Source organism: Chelonia mydas, chromosome 15, assembly GCF_015237465.2.
Source record: "Chelonia mydas isolate rCheMyd1 chromosome 15, rCheMyd1.pri.v2, whole genome shotgun sequence".
NCBI lineage: Eukaryota > Metazoa > Chordata > Testudines > Cheloniidae > Chelonia > Chelonia mydas.
In genome coordinates this window covers 10,177,760-10,197,328 of record NC_057856.1, presented here as the reverse complement: position 1 = coordinate 10,197,328, position 19,569 = coordinate 10,177,760, and the positions used below count along the sequence as shown (strand labels likewise).

The following is a 19,569-nucleotide window of genomic DNA, read 5'->3' as shown; positions in this document are numbered from 1 at the left end:
CATCTGTCTTCCAAACTTTGCTTGCTGATAGATTGTTCTGCAGTTTATTTAGCAACAGCTGTTGGATTCTAATTCTAATGTATGAAAAATTGATGATTAACTTCTTACCTCCTTTAGGCACATAGAGATGAAATCCAGCGTAAATTTGAAGCCCTTCGTAATAGCTGCACAGTGAGTATTAAATACAGATCATTGAATTATTTTGAAATTAAGGATAAGGAAGGAAACAGACTCATTTACTCCTTGATGACAATTGTTCCTGACATTGGCTTCTGGCTTCAAGGAGTTAGCAGGAGTTAGCCTGATTGGATCTGATTTCTTTTAGGCCTCAATTTGGAGGTTTTATTCTGATTTAAAATGGAAACTGTCCTTCATCTTTTTGGAGAAGGAAGTCCATTCAAATATCTCATTGCAGTGCAGCTAGTAAGAATGGTGTAGCAGCTGCAAAAATTGTGGGATATAGATTTTTTCCTTTTATAAGGGAAGGGAAAAGTCTCCCTGTCCAAATCCTGAGCTGTATTATAGATCTAGGCCAGAGTGAAGGCGCTATCTTGCCAATCTGGGTTTTAAGGAGGGCTTTAACTCTGTCTGAAGGGAAAAGAAGTCCTGTGCTTCTAAACAATACATTGTTACATAGTCTCTTGTTCAAAGAGAACTCATTTAGGTTCTTAACTTGCACATTCTGTTACTTGAGAGATCTTTTGATATGTTTTTTCATTCATTTCATTCATACGGGACAGATGTCCTAGATTATGTGTTCCTTATTGTTAAATGTTTTCCCAGATCTCCACTCTTTTTGCTTATTTCTTTATGGTGCTGTGTGGACCATGATGACATTGATCTTTCAATGACACACAAATTCTAGAAGTGTCAACACTGACCACCACCTTGTGTGTAATAATTGGAGGCAGGTCTCTTCAGTCTTTCTAATCCCTCCTCCATTAGCTGGACCTAATTGCTCCTTACCTCTGTCATGTGTGTTCCTCTTCCATTCTCAGTGGCCTCTCCACAAAGTTAATTTTCCACTATGCTTTGATTGCATAGTCATAGGTGTTGTAGGAAAACCCAAGATAGAAAGAAAATGCCTTTTTTCAAGAACATCTTTCAGAATTTTCTTTTTTTTGTAACTTCCCAAATCTGTAGTCCTTGTTCCTCAGGGCCAGGAAATTTTTTTACTCTGTTTCCAGTGTACACTGATTTGAAGAAATGAGTAATTAAGTAAGGCCTAGTCTTAATTTGCTGTGGCTTAACCTCTTCCAAAAGAAATTCAGACTATCTGTACCTTCTGTTCTCTCCATCAAGGAGCTAGAGGGTCCACATGTGCACTTCTATCTATCAGTGCTTATTCCCACAGTTGCTGTTTCTGCTTCAGTGTTAGATACTCCTTTTCTCATTCCCTTGTTCTCTGTCTTGCCGGCAGCACAGAATTAGCAGCTTTCTGTGCAAATGACTGATACAGATGATTGGATTTGGCCAGCTTCAAAGATCATATAATCTGTGGATATTCCCATAAATTCTCTCTTCTGCACAGCAAGCTAACTTAAAGAAGTCAAAATTCATTATTTGGCTGATCTATGACTTCGTAAGAATGGGCAATAATCTCCAACAGTAGGACTGGCACAAGGAGATGCCAAACCTGCCAGGTGGTTTCAAGAACAGTGTGAACTTTGGAGCTGCCACATTAAAAGATTTGCAAGTGTAATGTTCATCTTAGGTCCTTTAGAAGGATGGTTCGTGCAGCAGCCAATCCCCATCAATAAGAAATTAGTCAAACAGCAACTGAATGAATAGTGAATGAATGAGAAATTCCACCACCACATTCAGTTCTCAACCCAAGAGAATGAAAAGTATAGTTCTCAAGACTTCTCTCAATAGTCCATAAACTTAAACTCTCATTTCATGTCATAAGATGTCTAACAGCCCTACCCTCTTTTCTTCATAAGAATTGAGGAAATGACAGCACAATCTTGTATTGACCAAAGAGAGATCAGTGAATTCTTGTCATTCTTCTCTTTCTGATGCTTCAACCCCATGTTCTTCAGTAATGACCGTTATGATGCAGCCGTAACTTTTTAGTAGACATCCAAGGCTATGTCACAGTGGTTCAGGGGTGCTGGAACAATTTTTATGGTGGGGGTGCTGAGAGCCATTGAACCAAACTGTAAACCACTTCAAACCTGGGCGTGCGGCAGCACCCCTAATTCCAGCACCTATGCAGTAGTTCGGAATTTGTGCTGAACTAAAAACAAGAAGATCCATCAGGGTTGTAATTCAAACACATTCCTTTTTAGTCAGCCTAGTAAAGATTAGTGGCTCTCCTCATAAGGGATGTTCCTTCAGAATGAACATCAAGAGTGAATTTCCTTGAAGCACTGTCCTGTCAAACTTTATAATGGCCATTGCATTTGTTTTACATTATTTACAAGTTCAAAGCAATATAAGTATGAAAATAAAATGAATTATAGAGAAAATGCATTACTGAAGACTGAATGATTTTGATAATGTAGAGTGAAAAGTTGCTGTACAGAATGATAGGTAAAGATACTTACAATCTACTTTCTTTGATATCTCCTAGTTGTTTAACTCTTTGGAGGTCCGAGCTTCTGGACACAAAGCAAGCTTACACTTCTAATGTATGTTCTGGTCTATTTATGCCCTCAGTCCACTTATGTGCCTCCAACCAAGTCAGGTTACTGTCAGACTCTTCTGATTGTGTACTTTAAAATTTACTATGGTTTGGGATCCATGCATAGAGAATGTTGTTGTGTGACTGTATTGCAAGCCTTTTGTGCTTGCTGGAAGTGCCCCTGCTGTGTGCATGGACTACATATTCAATTGCTCTCTGATAGATTCAGGCTTGAGTTAATCAGTTTACTTCAGTATATCTCTTTCTACTCCCATCTATTCCCTTAGCCTTTGCTCTCAGTCTTATAAGAAATAACATAATTACAGCAAAAATTGCTTTACTTCTCTCATATCTTATCATATCCGTAGCTTACCCAGCAAGTCTGCCGAGAGGGAAAGTCTAATTCTGTGCTTCCAAAGACTCAATACATCAAAAATGCATAACTTGACTTTTGAAATCATATTCCATAACAAATATTTTCAAGACCGTAAGAAGGATTCTACTAATAAAATGCATTTAACTAAATAGGGAAGTTTATATTTTTGCCACCTTGCTCTTAATTATGGCTTACTGATAGGTTTAATAATTTTGGACAACAAAAACAGTTATGTTGGCCTCAGCAGTAATGTAAGCATTTCATAAATATAAATTTCAGTAAAGAGACAGTAAAAATATCTGTGAAAACTTAGAGAAAAATTAGACCCCCTTATATAAATTACTGTGAAGTTCATAAAATCCTGTACATTCTTCATATAAATCAACATCTGAATCTTCAGGCTCTTTCAATTACAAGCTATTCTTATTTATTACTTTGGCAAGGAGAATGGAAGATCTTGATATAGTAATTGGGTGCAGCATCTCCATTTATCCAGAGAATAATCCAATAAAACCAGATGCACTTTCAAAATGGTACCTACACTTTTTTGTCATCACCTCCTATTGTTATCTTTAGCCTTATCAGGGCTTGATCCTGTAAACACATGTGAATGGATTGGACTCTGAGACACAGATCCTGCAAACCCTTTAGGCACATGCGTAACTTTACTCACGTGTGTAGTCCTGTTGACTTCAACCAGATGTCCTGTTTCTGAACTGACTTCAGTAAGACTATGCACTTGAGTGAAGTTACCTCTTTGGTGTATATACAGTAACCTTCATTCCGTAGCAAGGAAATCTTGCCTGTCAAAAGATGATAGACTGTAACATGAGGCTAATGCCCAGGCAAAAACTTTGGTATGACTGAGTTAAATGCATAAAAAAATCTGTCAGTTGCTTGGCTATGTTGTAACCCAATCCTCATTTTGTAGAAAATTATGGATAAAGGTCAGTTGTAGCCCAAGTTGGACCTTTACAGTTTTGTAAAAACATGTTTGGAGGACTTTTTAGAGTCTCTGGGAGCTGCTGCCTTGAAGGAGAAGGCTTCTTCTTGGACATCATCTGTAGAGGATGAGGCTCATGGTTGGGGGAGGCGGCCCAATTGCTAGGGATTGGATAAGCACAAGGAACACTCTATACAAATAACGCAAAGAGGGGAATTATCAAGCATGATCCCCCGGGCCCCCCACTCAAAAAAAAAAAAAAAAAAAAAAAGAGAGAGAGAGAAGGGAGAAAAAAATTTGCTTAATATGCGCCAGAGAGAAACACAGGCACCGGCATGTCATGCTGCCTCAGACCCATGGCATTATCCCAACCCCAAGGTAAGCAGTAGGTGAGTTTCCAGGATGTGGGGCAAACAACCTTTGCTCCTAAAGTATGCCTCAGTAATGGTGATCCTGGTGCTTGTCTTGCCTTCCGATTAATCTAGGATTTGGGGGGATGCTTTCTTCTCCTTCCATGTACCCTTTCTTGCTAGCTACAAGGTGATTGTAAGGAGAAAGATGAGTAGAGCAGAACTTTAAGGGGAAAAACCACACACATTAGTCTGGAAATTCCAAGTTAAGATTGCACTTAAAACCTTTTCCACCCCCAAAAAGTAGCTGTACTGATGTGCTGCTGAGGTCACCTGAAAAATCTTAATTCTTTCTTTCTGCATCGAACCTCTTCCCTGCACACCTGTTTGGAGCATCGGTGAATGTCTGAGACATCTTGATGGAGGTTTGAAGAAGTTTTCAGTCTGCAGTGAAGAACATCCTAAATCTGCTTTCTTGGCATACTTTGCCTGTAGTGTTGAACTGTGGAGAATGTGGCTTGAGTTATGTATGGCTGTCAAATATGTAAATCTAAACACTACTACCCTGAGCCCCTGACATCTGAGCTACCTAATTTTTGATCAATCCCTGAAGAAATTTATGGCAGTTATGAGTCTATGTGAAATATCACAGCACGGCAGCACTTTGCATTTTAAATTGTATGTTTTGGTGGGAATTGTCCTGAATATGGTCACTTACATAGAAGAGATGTCATTTTCTGGTTAATCTGTATGGTATTATTAAGGTAGGTGTAGTTCATTGTAGCAATGTAAAGACAATGAGGCATTCAGTTTAAATACTGCAGTAGTGTACAGCCTGTCTCAACAAGATTAACATGGTCCAGTTAAATCATGTCTTAATTTTCAGAATTACAGATGTGGTGATGATGTGCATTGTTTGAGGATAGAATTGTTTCTTTGCTTCCAGGTGTTCTGTGGATGGTGATAAAGTGGCACAGCTAAGTTTCCTTGATGTTCTGAAAGTGCATTTTCATGCTTTCTACTATTACTTAATGAAATAGATAAATGTTAACTTTGAATGTTGAAGTTTTCTATTGCATTTGGGTTTTTAAAGGACACTACTATGTACTCTTAAGAGCGCTTCCCTTAATTGCTGTTTGCAAATTTAATTCCAGTGTAACATAGTTTTTTGCCTGGGAATTTCCTTAATTTTACAATCACTTCAAGAATTTTCTCAGTTACAAGACTTCAGTGGAGGTTGCGATTTTCATGGACTTGGACCTCCCTTTTTATCAGACTGTGCCTCCAGTGTCTCCACACATAGAATTATAGAATTGTGCTACTGGAAGGGACCTCGAGAGGTCATCTAGTCCAGTCCCCTGCACTTAACGGCAGCACTACGTATTATCTAGACCATTCCTGACAGGTGTTGTCTAACCCGCTCTTAAAAATCTCCAATGATGTAGATTCCACAACCTCCCTGAACAATGTATTCAAGTGCTTAATCACCTTGACAGGAAGTTTTTCCTAATGTCCAACCTAAACTGCATGATTTCCTTCTTCCTGGTTTTCAGGCTAGACAGCTCCCTCACAACTGGCTCCCACCTTCCTGTGTCGCTGTCTCTCATCTACTATTCCAAATCTGGGCTCTGCCCCATGTGGTTGCCCTCAGGCTGCTGCTCCCATTGTGACTCTCTCGGCTATGTAGAATTTATAAACTCTGTATTGGGCCCATAATGTACATGGAAGCTGATTTTAATAATTAAATCTGTCAGCAAAACTCCGCTTCCTCCATATCATCTGCGGAAAGAAAAACCCTAGTCTGAGAGAGCATTCCTTGCCAAAGCTAACAGATTAAAATAAATTTGAAATTTGTAGGCCAAGCCATTTTGGAGTTAGGATGAGCCAAAATAATGTTCAAGAAATGAGATCACATCATTTCTTCCATTTTTGAACCCTTCATCTCTCAAGTACTTTGTCTGATTTGCCTCAAACTTTCTAGAAATGTTCTGCTTTGGAGTAAGATCACCAAGTTCAGGCAGATTGGTTTAGTTTTGGTGAGGTTGAGGGAAGTGAGAAAATAACGCTTATAATGGAAGGTTAGATTTCGCCGTGAAGGGACGACGCTATCATCTTGAAATTTAGTCAGTTTGAATGAAAATGAATTAAGTTGTTTCAAGTGCTACGCCAACCACTGAGTCGTCCTGCCAAGTTTTGCAGTTTTACACTTGCTCTTTCCTGTATTTTACAAACTATAAGTGAGACTGATTGTATAAGGGAGGTGATGAAACTGACAAGACTGGTGGTGCTGTCAAATGTATAAAGAAAGCAAACTGGAAATAGAAGAAAAATTTCTCTGGTCTGAAACGTAACAGAAATCTCAGTTATTACATTTTCAGACAGAAATGTTTTTATTTTTTATTTCTTTATTTCTAAGTTGGTGTCCATTTGAACAATGTAGAGACTGACATATTCTCATGGTGCAATCATGGTACCTAAATAACTTGTACGATGTATAAGTGATACCAGGACAGAATGTTTAATTTCAGTAGAGCAGTAGAAGTGTTCCAGTAACGGCCACACTACTGAAAACAGTGATGTTGCATTTTAGGGTATGAATCACCTTATGAGTTGGCCCTAAACAAATGGTTGACAGAACCCCCCTTCACCCTGTAGAGAGTAGTTTAAGTCTGTCTTTTTGCCAATAGTTTAAAAGGCAAGTACTGTTGGTTTAGATCTAGGATCATGGTGAAAGGCTGCCATGAATATGCTTTAGAGCCTGTAGTCGAAAAGAAATGGTTGCATTCCCCTCAGAAAAGCCGAAAGGAGCTGTACTCTCTACTACAGATACTGAAGTCCTTGACTGTTGCATGGGAAACCAGAACATTTAAGTCTAAACATGTAACCAGATGATATTCTGGAATCTTAATTTTTGCTTTTAATGAGGTGTTTTATTACCGTGACGTACACTAGCATTTTCCATATGGGCTGAAATGCCTCTTGAACCTATTTGGGGCATTTTAACACAAACTGTGCTAAATGATGATCTGTGGCTCTTTTTGTTAAGCTGTTTTCAGATTAGATGTATGAGGTATTTCTCTTCCCCCCAATTACATTGGTCTTGTAGTACAGGTAGTTTCAGAATTTTTTTCTACTGATCTCCCCTTGAGTTTTTCATACGGGTTTCCACTCACAGAAACTGGAGGGTTGTATGAAAATACTCAATGTTTATTAATATTTTTTAAAACTTAGGGATAGTTTTAAAACCAAACTTTGCATAATGAGATGTCAATCTAGTTTAATAAATGGGCAATCCTGGTTCATAAAGGCAAGGCTTTGTCAACCTGGTTGAATCCTTGCTTTTCATTGATGGTAATACTGAATTTTCTGCTATAATCTGTGGTGCTGCCAAGCTTTTTCTGTTGTCATATTCGTCATGTTGCCATCCATAACTCTATTGTCTTGATACTACCTGTTCCTTCATAAGTTATAACTTGGCTACTTATGATTTTAGTTACAGTAAATTAAGCAATTTCTAGGCAGCAGCTTTCCAAATAGTATCACCTGTAGCCACCTCTCATTTAATGATCTTAAAGATTACGTTTTACAAAACCTCTGAGAAGTATTATCCTCATTTCAGAGATGGGGAAACTGAGGTATCCAGGTGAAGTGCCTTGCATAAGGGACACAGCAAGTCAGTGGAAGACGTGGGAAGAGAACCAGAACTCCTCTCCTGGCTCTCAAGCTGATGTTCTAACCCCTAGGGTGTGCCACCAAATTAATCATAAATTTTATTGCAACATATTTGTACCTTTTTAGGCTAAATCAGAATTAAAGTATCTCAAGATGCTTTTTATAAGAAGCAAGAAAGACTGCCCATGCTAAGCTCATGCCGATTCATAAGATCTGCCATTAAAATCATGTTTGAATGGGACAAAAATGCTACGATCTGTCTATTTGCTCGGCAAGGTGTGGCTGTAGGAGTGAAGAACATTCTTTCACAGAACTCTACTCACTGACATGTAACCCAAACTTCTTTTGCTCTTTTTAGGTGATTACAGACTTGGAAGAACAGCTGAACCAGCTGAGTGAGGACAATGCAGAACTGAACAATCAGAATTTCTTCCTGTCAAAGCAGCTTGATGAGGCCTCTGGGGCCGGTGATGAGATAGTACAGCTGCGAAGTGAGGTTGACCACCTCCGTCGAGAGATCACTGAGAGGGAGATGCAGCTCACCAGTCAGAAACAAGTGAGAGTTTAGAAATTCTGTTTAAAATCTCTTCAGGACACTTATCCACTTGCAAGACTCTGACTAGCTAGAAATTCTTTCTGATTTGGAGAAATAATGGAGGGCGTTTATAACTTTTATAGCAACTTGATCCTACAATGATCGCTCTGGGAGGGAGTGTAAAAATGCATTGAGATCTTTAGTATGTCCCTTTGTGGCTCACTGCAACACTGGCAAAGAATGGTGCTTCCTAGTTGTTCATTTTTGCTTGTGGCTAAAGCCATGATGAGGCATTGCTGACATTAAAGGCAACTAGGGTTAAATACATAAAGATACAGGCCTAGAAATAAATGAGATGTGACTTACCAGTTGATGGTGAGGATTTGCATGTACTGTAATTGAAATGGTGAAGCCGTATCTTAAAAAGTGCATGTTTGATGTGGGAAGTGAGAATTAATGGGAAGATTTATTTTTAGACAATGGAGGCCTTGAAGACAACGTGCACAATGCTAGAAGAGCAGGTGATGGACTTGGAGGCCCTGAATGATGAACTGCTAGAGAAGGAACGTCAGTGGGAAGCATGGAGAAGCATTCTAGGGGATGAGAAGTCCCAGTTTGAATGTCGGGTGCGAGAGTTACAGAGAATGTTGGACACAGAGAAACAGAGCAGGTATGGCTTTTCTCTTCATTAATCTTTGTGTAAAAGTGCTCTGTGGAATATAGTTCAATATATACATATAGAATGTGAGACATGAATCTGCACCCAATATTTATTTATATGAGCTAAATCTGGAAGATGGCTATTTAAACTGATACACGTGACTCTCCAGTGATATCTGTTCCCTTTTTTTCCTGTGCAAGGGCACTGAATTCAGAAAATAGTATTTCTAACTGTAACTTGCAAGCTATCTTTCAAACGAAATCTGGACTGTACCATGATATGGTAAACTCATTTTTGATTCTCATTCCTTGTTCTGGTGACTTTGAATTCCCAAGCAGTAGTTCCAGCAGGGGCTGAGAACAGGATTGTATAATGTGGAAGCATCACAATAAGATGACTGGCTATATAAACCAACACTGTGAATTTGAGGCAAGACTCTGAAAGTGTCTACTGATGTCCTAGCATCCTAGGAAGAGGTCAGTCCCAGAGAGGAAATCATCAGGTAACATTTTTTCCATTTTTAATACAGAGTGCGAGCAGATCAGCGTATTACTGAATCCCGCCAGGTGGTAGAACTAGCTGTTAAAGAACACAAAGCGGAGATTCTTGCTCTTCAGCAAGCACTGAAAGAGCAAAAACTCAAAGCTGAGAGTCTTTCTGACAAGGTCAGTGTCTTTTTACCTTAATCTTCTATATATACACTAAAGAAAAATGTGTCAACTCAGATGTTCATGATAGAAATGTTGTTTTGAGCTGAACAGTCTTTTTCTGTTGGAGGGATAAAATTTACAAAAAGACTGAGGCCTCTCTTGTTGAGGATGCAATTCTGAAGGCCAAGAGCCTAGCTTTCCCATCAGTTAAATCTAACACAAACATCCTGACATCATGGGTGTTAATGAAATCTCTAAGAGCAACAGCCAAAACCCAGTTTTCTGGGTTTTTAAAAAAAGCAATAGGTAATATTTTTCATTCTAGCCTTTTATGTTTGACTGGTGAATTTGGATTTTAAGATCTTTGGGTCTTATAATATTTGTTAGCAGCTATGACTATTTATATATATATATATATATATATATATATATATATATATATATATATATATATATATATATATATATATATATATATATATATATGTCTGTCCCAACTGCCTAGCTCAATGACTTGGAGAAGAAGCATGCAATGCTGGAGATGAATGCACGCAGTTTACAACAGAAGCTTGAGACAGAACGTGAGCTCAAACAGAGGCTTCTGGAAGAGGTAAGGGCTACCCTGTGAGGGGATTTCATGTTATAAAAATTTCGATGGAAGGATGCACAATGCGAACCCACAAAAATAGTTCTACTAGGTTTAAATGAAACTAGAAAATTCAGAGTTAGTGCCAAAGATCCAGGTTACTAGTCTATCCTTCCTTAATGTTGCTGTGGAGAATAGAAAGTAAATCAAAATGGTGTGTTAGTTTTCACTTCGCAGAAGGGTGGTTATCCCAGAGATGATGACTCATCACCTATCGCATTTAAGGTGGTTTTGGTTTTGCCTCATCATAGCCTTGGAGTTTTGGTGGCTCTGTATGCTTTGGTTGGTTGTGCGAAAAGATGCTTGAGGTTTTTAAGGTGCCAGAAGAAGGGAAGCACAGGTGATTCACACCTAGCGCCTTCTGCCACAGGTCGGGGGCAGAGACCTGAGCACTTTGTATTAAATTTAATCTCCCAGATCGACCAAATATGCAGATGCTTGCCCTTGTTTCTAAGAGAGGTCTTTCTTATAGAGAAATGTTGAGGTAGCTTTTGGTGTCTGTGTGAAAGGCTTGGAAAACTGGCATGCAGAAATTCTGGATGTTGCTGTCTCCCTCACTAGTTTAGCTAGCAGATATAGGATTTCCAAAACCCAAACAAAGCAAATTACTGCCTTCTTTATTTGTGTGTGTGTGTGTAAAAATATATTTAAAAAGGCAGCATTGCTATGAACTCATGCAAATTACTGGTATTGAAGATGATAATATGGCATTTTGGGAAGAAGGAAAGATTCTGGGATTTTATAATAGGGGAAATTAATATTTGAGCTGTAAAATAAATGGATGTTTAATTTTAAGTTCTAGGAAGATGCTTGTGCTGCAAGAAACATTAACATTTAAAAGCTTGTTTAAAAAACCTTTGGCCTTTGTTTTCCCACTAATAGCAAGCAAAGTTGCAGCAACAAATGGATCTGCAAAAAAACCACATCTTCCGCCTGACTCAAGGCCTGCAAGAAGCTCTGGATCGAGCAGATCTTTTGAAGACTGAAAGGAGTGACCTTGAGTACCAACTGGAAAACATTCAGGTGAGGGTCAGTAAGGGGAAAAGCCAATATCAAATGAGAGGTTTTCAGTACATGGCCTGTCATTGTTATGTGCCATTTCCTACTACTGGATGAAGTCAGCTGTGCTTGAGTGTTTGACTTCCTGCTTGGTCTTCCATACTATCACATCTCTGATTGTTATGCTGCTGTTTCTCTATTGCTGAGGTTTAATTTTCTTTTTTTTGTGTGTGGTTCACAGGTTCTCTATTCCCATGAAAAGGTGAAAATGGAGGGCACTATTTCTCAGCAAACCAAACTCATTGACTTCCTGCAAGCAAAGATGGACCAGCCAGCCAAAAAGAAAAAGGTGGGTTATAAAGGTTTGGGAGGCAGAATTCAGGAAACTAGCCATGGAGTTAAATGACTGAAGTCTTCATGATTTAGTTATTTACTGTGTGTTTGAAATAGTTTTTTTATTTTTATTCTTACTGCATAACACAAACACATTCCAGTTTAAGGAACATTATAAATGACTGAAAAAAGCTTTATCAGGCAACATGTCCTCCTTGTGGCCTGTCAGTATTTCTGTTTCCACAATGAGTCAAGTTGCAGCCCAGTAAAAACGCCTCTGCAGCAGCTGGGGAAATATGAATCTTCCCCATTTTTTAATGAAAATGTACGAACAAGTTTTTAAAATGGTAAGTATATGTGAATGTAATAGAATCAGGAAGGGTTGATCTTTTAGTTAAAGGACAGGATAGGTAGTCAGGAGTCCTATTCCCAGCTTTGCCACAGACCTCTGTGTGACCCTGAATTAAGCAATTTAATCTATACCAGTTTGTGAAATGGATATAATGTTGATCTATGTCAAGGGTGTTGAAGCTCAATTCACTAGTGTTAACACACATCGAGATCCTCTGTTAGGTGCTATAGGAAATACAAGGTATTGGTGGTGGTATACAAGCAATGTACATTGCTTTTTTAAACTCAAATAAGCAAAGTTCTCAACACTTTTTTCTCTTCAACTCCAATTAAAAGCCCATCCTTTTGTACATCATAATTACCACTAGGCCCTCTGGCCTGCAGTTAGTTAGTTTTCCCTTTGCCTAGTTTAAATCATCTCTTACTAGGAGTTAGGAGTTGTCTGTGTGTTTCTGTTGCTAGGGCCTGTTTAGTCGGCGGAAAGAGGACCCTTCTTTACCCACACAGGTTCCCCTGCAATACAATGAGCTGAAAGTGGCACTGGAGAAGGAGAAGGCTCGTTCTGCTGAGCTGGAGGAGGCTCTACAGAAAACACGCATTGAACTCAGATCTGCTCGAGAAGAAGGTAGGGGGGGTAACAGAAAAGTTGAATCTGGAGAAGAGAGACATTTTGGCCCCAAAACTTGCCTTAAATTGTGCGTCTCTGTAACAGTAAAATTACTGTCTAATTCCTACTTTGTCTGCTGCTTTGAAGATGCATTAGGGCTACATGTTTTCGGCACGTTGTAACCCTTGAATGGTTACATAGAACCACGGCTGGAAATTAGCCTCCTACTGGATGAGTTAACAAGTTGTATTTGTCTCTGTAGCTGCCCATCGGAAAATAACAGACCACGGTCATCCGTCCACTCCGGCCACAGCCAGACAGCAGATCATCATGTCTGCCATAGTCCGCTCCCCTGAGCATCAGCCAACTCCCATCAGCCTGCTTGCTCCACCCTCAAGTCGCAGAAAGGAGTCCTCCACACCAGAGGGTAAGTCTCAAGGGGAATATGAAGTTGCCTGTTCCTATTCAGAATACTCATCCCTCCCCTTTTCAAAACCATCTTTTCTCTTTTTATGCAGGTGTGTATAATGACATGTGCACAAGTATTGATGAGCTCTAGGTAGCAGACTTGGATAGTAATGTGAGGGGAATTGGAGCCTAGTTTGTATGAGGGAAAGGGGTTCTGTTACCTATTTGTGAGGGATGAATTTTTGTAAAAACTCCTGTCATCATAGAAGTCTTGGATCATCCCTTCTTGCTCTTGTTCTACAGTCTAAATCTCTGCTTGAATGACATTTCAACACTACTTATTTTATAAAACTTCAGTTAAAGGCTTTCCGTCCACTTGAGGTTTTTTTTATTGATTGATTAAAAGATATCTAGTTTTTGATAGAGAATCCTTTAAATAGTGTGTCTGGAATTACACTTTTTTAAAATGGGTTTTCTGCTCCCTTGTTGATGTTTAGTACGTGTTGCTCAGCAAAGAATAAATTCTCTGGGAAATAGTGAAGCTGGCTAGACTCAAAGAGCTGTGAAATGCACAAAGTAAACATACTGGGGGAAAAAACGGTTTTTTTGCTAACATCTGTGTGTCTTAAGTCTCAGTAAAGACTGACAATGAAAAGTGCAAACAAAATCCATTCCAGTCTTATTGTTGTTCCATTATGTGCCACTTCAAAGTCACAATGTTCTTTGTAAAATAGGGAATCATACAGAGGATATGCTGCCCAACATCAGCACAAAACAGTGCCGTTGTAGGCTTTTGCTCTTCAGACTACACTTTATTTTTTCAACTACAATTCTGCATTGATCAAAAGGATGTATGAATGTTTCCTCCATGGTTGGCATATCTTTATTTGTCTAAGCTGCAACATCATTCAGCTGAGCCGAGAAATCTCTATAGAGGAAAGGAATGGCAATAGGCATGAGGAGACACATGAAGTGTGCATGGAAAGGGTAGGTACTGGGTGAGAGGAGAAGTTGGATCCTTATTAGTAAGGAATGAAGGAAGAGATGCATGCTGTTGAAAGTGTGGGGCGAGACTCATCAGCAAGAAGGATGCACTTGAAAATTTAAGGGGTTATGCTCACTTGTATATGAGAGAATTGGTATTAGGTGTCTGGATGGTCCCTGGGTGGGTTATAACAATGGGGATTGAACCCTCTAATCTAAAACCATAAGCCTCTACTGTCTGAGCTGAAAGATCCAGGTCTGTTAGCCCAATGGTTGTCATACACTCAGAAACTCACAGGCCAATGGAGGTGGAAAGAGAGCCATGCTTTGTAAGCATGGATTACATAGACATAAGGAGAGATGTCCTCAATCATGGGTAAGGGATGGGCATGGGTAGTGCGGGAAGACATATGCAGCAGGGAAAGGATTTGACATGAGGGGTAAGATTTGTTCACTGCCAATCAAATGTACTGGCAGGTGCTGAGATGTGCTCGTTGGTCAGCACTGAAAGTTGGGGAAATCTGTTTTCGGTGGTATGAAGTCGGTATGGGGAAAGCATGCTCAGTATCTAGCATAGGTAAAGTGAGAGAAGCTTTGGTGAAAGGCTTGTTTGTTGGCAGCACGGTCCTTTATGACCATCTAGTCTGACCTCCTCTATAACATAGGCCATAGAACTTTCCCAAAATAATTCCTATATCTCTTAGAGAAAAAACCAGTCTTGATTTAAAAACGGGCAGTGATGCAGAATCCCCATGACTGTGGTAAGTTGTTCCAATGGTTCATTTCCCTCACTGTTCAAAATGTCCACTCTATTTCCACCAATTTCCAAAATTGTTTAGCTTCAACCTCCAGCCATTGGATCATGTTATACCTTTTGTCTATCCCTATGACGTTTTTCCCCCTTCCAGAGTTCAGTCGGCGTCTGAAAGAGCGAATGCATCACAATATCCCTCACCGTTTCAATGTGGGGCTAAATATGAGGGCAACAAAATGTGCAGTGTGTCTGGATACTGTGCACTTTGGACGTCAAGCATCTAAATGTCTTGGTAAGAGCAGGGCGTGTGAGTGAATGGAGGGCAGTTGAATGCTAGACTGGAGGGTTAACACTTCAAGTCATTCAGAATAGATTCTCATGTCCTTGTTCAGTGAAGACGGTGAGCTTCTCCACCAGCAGCCTTGATTACATTTTCTAGGTGTCAGTGGAAAGAGACTGTTCTCTTTATTTGGGAAGGCAGGTGACTGATTCCCTCTCCTAGCTACCACATGGTTATTTTGCCCATATTGCCTTGCTAAAAGCAGCTGGGAATTGGGATAGAGTGTGACTACCAGGAACTCCTCATCAGGGAAAGTATATTGTTTTCTGGACCAGCACTGCCTGTGAGAACTGGAGAATTCCAACTTTTTTCTTGCTCCATGAGAGTATTTGATAACATATTCTGCACCGTCAGAGACTTCACCATCCAGTTCTTTCTCCCTGCAAACAAAGATTGACAGCATCCAATTATGAAGACCTGAAGAGTAACTGGAGGGTATACTCCATATTTGAAAACATCAGGTGGCTAGATTGAACGGGAGAGGGGGGAATCTCTGGGTGACTGGTTGGAAGCTGAATGGACTGGGCCATGTTTTCTGGTGTATGTCCTTATAAAGTTTTACTCTCTCAGAATGCCAAGTGATGTGTCACCCAAAGTGCTCAACATGCTTGCCAGCTACGTGTGGACTGCCTGCAGAATATGCCACACACTTTTCTGAAGCTTTCTGTCGGGACAAACTGAACTCTCCAGGACTGCAGCTGAAGGAGCCAAGCAGCAGTTTACATCTGGAAGGATGGATGAAAGTGCCAAGGTATAAACATGAGTCTTTGTGCCAGAGCAGGTGGTGGTACAGATGGAGCTGTGCTGTAAATTATCCCAGATCGTGAGGCAATTTCTCTGAATTCTCTCGATATTTGCCTCTCCAGTCTTGTGTTACCAATGAAATTTATCCCCCAGGGATTTGCTTGCCACTCCAATTCAGAATCTTGGTGGAAATTCTGATGTTCTATTTTGCTTGCTGTGTTTTCAGGAATAATAAGCGTGGACAGCAGGGCTGGGATAGGAAATTCATTGTCCTGGAAGGAACTAAAGTGCTAATTTATGATGCCGAAGCAAGAGAAGGTAACTTCACACGTTCAATAAACAAGACTTGTCTTTTCTGTTTTCTGATATTATTCATTGAATTGAAGGGTCTAATGAATACGTTAACATTAACTATTGCTAATTTGAACTGATGTGTCTAATAAGGCAGAATTGTTTTTTTCCCCCCTTTAGGATTTTATTAACCTTATATGCTTTAAATATTGGAAGTAACCTTGTGCTCCAGCTATGAAAAATCCAATGTGCTACCTACCTCCTTCTTCCAGTTCTTCATTATTTTCTCACTACTTTCTTGTTTCTTTGTGTCTTGTTCTCATTCATTCTTCTTGTCCCTTCCCCTACTCCTGAAAGCTGGACAGCGGCCTGTGGAGGAGTTTGAGTTGTGCCTTCCTGATGGAGATGTAACTGTTCATGGGGCTGTAGGAGCTACTGAACTTGCCAATACAGCAAAGACAGGTGAGAATCAGTGCATCTGAGATAGAATGGATTTCAATTGGTCCATGAATATGGCTTGGCATCCACCAGCAGTTAACTGTGGTAGAACAGATCTCATTCTGCAGTTAACCTTTTAAACTGCTGTTCTGTAACATCATAAATCTTTCTGAGGTTACCTCTATTTCAATTAGGTATGCCTTGTGAATAGTTCAGACATCTAGCATTGGACCCACAAAGTTGATTGCTTCTCTCCCGATGGTTGAACTGTGAATGAGATACTCTTTCATTCAAATAGAGGTAAACCTTAGAGTGGCTTTATAAAGTTATTATAAAGCACGTTTAAACATAGTTCATATAAACTCCCTCCTTCAAAGTGCCCTCTCCCAGTCTGAATTTTCAAAGTGCATGTTCTAGCAGTAAACCATTAACTAGAAATAATATGAGGCATGTGGAATCAGTTATTTTCTAAGAAGAAGTAATATTTGTACTGTACTGATTGTGTGTATATATGGAATTGAACTGATTTAAAGATAATATATCTCTTGGTTTTAATATTGTAGGGTAGAGTTCAGCTATCAAAAGTAGGAACATTATTTTTCTTAAAACAGGTTATTGAATTACAATTAAAAAAAGGAAACTGTCGTCTTGTGTTGCATAAGCCAATGTTACAGACCTGGAAGAGATTACTTAGTGACTTGCTTTTAGAAAGTGTACACTGTGTAGCAGTGCAGAGAAAACTATCAGGCATCGCTTCAGTCATAGGACTTATAGAAAAAGGAACTTCTCTGTTATAGCTGACACTTCTCTTCCTCTCTGAATAAAGGCTGATAGTTAATCTTTACTTAGCAGATCGAAAGATGGAAACCATACACACAAAGCTATCTATTTATTTTAGCTTTAATAGCTAGTTTGCAGCACCTGGAATGGAAAAGCCCATCTTTACTGATGGTATAAATTGTAGCAGTAAACATCCTGTTATAGTGACATCCTCTCTGACAAAGATGAAGGATGCTAATTTAAGCCAAGTGAAGTTGTGCCAAGTGCTAATCCCGATTTTGTTCTCTCTGTGTAACACCTTAGATGTGCCATATATACTAAAGGTGGAGTCTCATCCACACACCACATGCTGGCCTGGTAGGACACTCTACTTACTACCACCTACTTTCCCTGATAAGCAGCGCTGGGTCACTGCTTTGGAGTCAATAGTGGCAGGAGGGAGAGTTTCCAGGGAAAAAGCTGAGGCTGATGCTGTAAGTACAAATAGATTATCTAATAATAAAATATTCTTGGAGGGAACCATTTTGAAATTTTCTTTCTTAGTATCTGACATGCTGAGTTTGAAAGGAAGTTAAACTAGTTAATATTATTTCTGTCATTAATATCATTTAATAGGAATACCATGAGCCATGGTTTACGACTTTGATGCCTCACAGTATCACACCTCCTTTCAGATCTGAAAAATAGCAAATCTCAGAAAAAGGCTTATTTTTTCCCCTCTTTTGTGATTTGTTAGCTGTTTATTCCGGACAAAAATGGCAAGTTAAGCGGTCTCACTGCTGTTTCATTTAGAACAGCCCTTTTCATCACTAGAACTTTCCTGATACAGGGAGATTGTGCTTTTTGGCATCACATATTCAAATTTTGGCTACTGAGACAATGGAAATCTGACTAGCAGGAGTAGTCCAGGATGTTAATTAGAACTCTCTTGATTTTCTTCCCAAATATTACACTGTTCGGCAGTCTCTCTTTTGAAAGTTTCTGTTTAGTTTTTCCAACCAATTTGTGGGTGTTGAGACACACCAGGATTTCTTAAGTTGTATCACTTCGCAAACGTTCCCTGTTCAAGTAAGTGTTGGGATGTGTATGTGTCTTGAAGCGAGGTCCCACTCTGTAATAAACTAGCATATGAGCCTTCTGCTAACTTCTGTGTTATTAATAGACTGATGTGACTGTTTTAGAGCCTCCTTTCTGCTTGGGCTCAAAGGGAGAGACATGCATGCTTGTTTCCTCACTTCCCTAATAGTTGTGCCTTGTTAAATGGCAGCTTATGAACCCTTTGCAGATAGGGTCCCTACAGCTTTGACACACATTTCGTGTTGCAGAAGAACTCTGCTTTTCCACTGCTGAATGCTGTGCATAAGCAGACGGTTGCAGTTCAGATAGCGATACATTGTTTAGTGGTAGTTACAACCAGTGTAGCATGAGTCGGGAGGCAATAATGTACATGCTTGTACATGATAGCTGCTCTGGATGAGGGGATGAGGAAAATTGTTGTGAGTCAGTGCTAAGTGTTACCTAAGTGTTTGATTTGTGTTCGCCTACTTAATCACACTGTATTTTCTTTTTGTCATTTACAGAAGCTGCTTGGAAACTCTCTGTTGAAGCTTGAGGGGGAAGACCGTCTGGATATAAATTGCACAATGCCTTTCAGTGACCAGGTGATGACAATCATGGACAACACTCAAACTAGACACTGTATACCTTGCATGAATGGAGTATGTGTATCTAGACTTGTAAATAGGAACATGTTTCCTTTTGTACCTTGGGTTTGGATTCCATTTTCCATTGGCTGGTGTTACGCATGAGTGAAATTTAGTCTTGGAGCATTGCTGTGATCTTCTTATATAGTGCTGACTATTCAATTTTTGTCTTTATAGGTAGTACTCGTTGGTACAGAGGAGGGTCTCTATGCCCTGAATGTGTTGAAAAATTCCTTAACACACATTCCAGGACTTGGTGCTGTTTTCCAAATTCACCTCATAAAGGATCTGGATAAACTGCTCATGATAGCAGGTATGATGGTAGGAAGATGGCAAATTTTCGCTTTTGTGGAAGTGTTCTGATAAATGTTCTAGTTT

The 19,569-nt window shown here is 39.6% G+C and overlaps 1 protein-coding gene across 15 annotated transcripts in view; it reads left to right on the top strand.

The window, feature by feature from the left end:
- Positions 1 to 19,569, top strand: part of CIT (citron rho-interacting serine/threonine kinase) — a 95,871-nt gene that overhangs the window by 63,031 nt on the left and 13,271 nt on the right. For 7 of the 15 annotated variants that reach the window (XM_037879116.2, XM_027833927.3, XM_043529063.1 and 4 more), the window contains 16 exons: positions 118 to 171; positions 8,326 to 8,523; positions 8,979 to 9,172; positions 9,693 to 9,828; positions 10,319 to 10,423; positions 11,342 to 11,482; positions 11,700 to 11,807; positions 12,605 to 12,767; positions 13,012 to 13,176; positions 15,050 to 15,187; positions 15,806 to 15,986; positions 16,206 to 16,297; positions 16,628 to 16,732; positions 17,792 to 17,961; positions 19,069 to 19,149; positions 19,369 to 19,504. In XM_037879116.2, coding sequence (XP_037735044.1) covers positions 118 to 171; positions 8,326 to 8,523; positions 8,979 to 9,172; positions 9,693 to 9,828; positions 10,319 to 10,423; positions 11,342 to 11,482; positions 11,700 to 11,807; positions 12,605 to 12,767; positions 13,012 to 13,176; positions 15,050 to 15,187; positions 15,806 to 15,986; positions 16,206 to 16,297; positions 16,628 to 16,732; positions 17,792 to 17,961; positions 19,069 to 19,149; positions 19,369 to 19,504 — 2,167 coding nt within the window. The remainder of the gene's footprint in view (positions 1 to 117; positions 172 to 8,325; positions 8,524 to 8,978; positions 9,173 to 9,692; positions 9,829 to 10,318; positions 10,424 to 11,341; positions 11,483 to 11,699; positions 11,808 to 12,604; positions 12,768 to 13,011; positions 13,177 to 15,049; positions 15,188 to 15,805; positions 15,987 to 16,205; positions 16,298 to 16,627; positions 16,733 to 17,791; positions 17,962 to 19,068; positions 19,150 to 19,368; positions 19,505 to 19,569) is intronic. The other 8 variants (XM_037879119.2, XM_037879117.2, XM_043529064.1 and 5 more) reach the window with 3 other exon arrangements.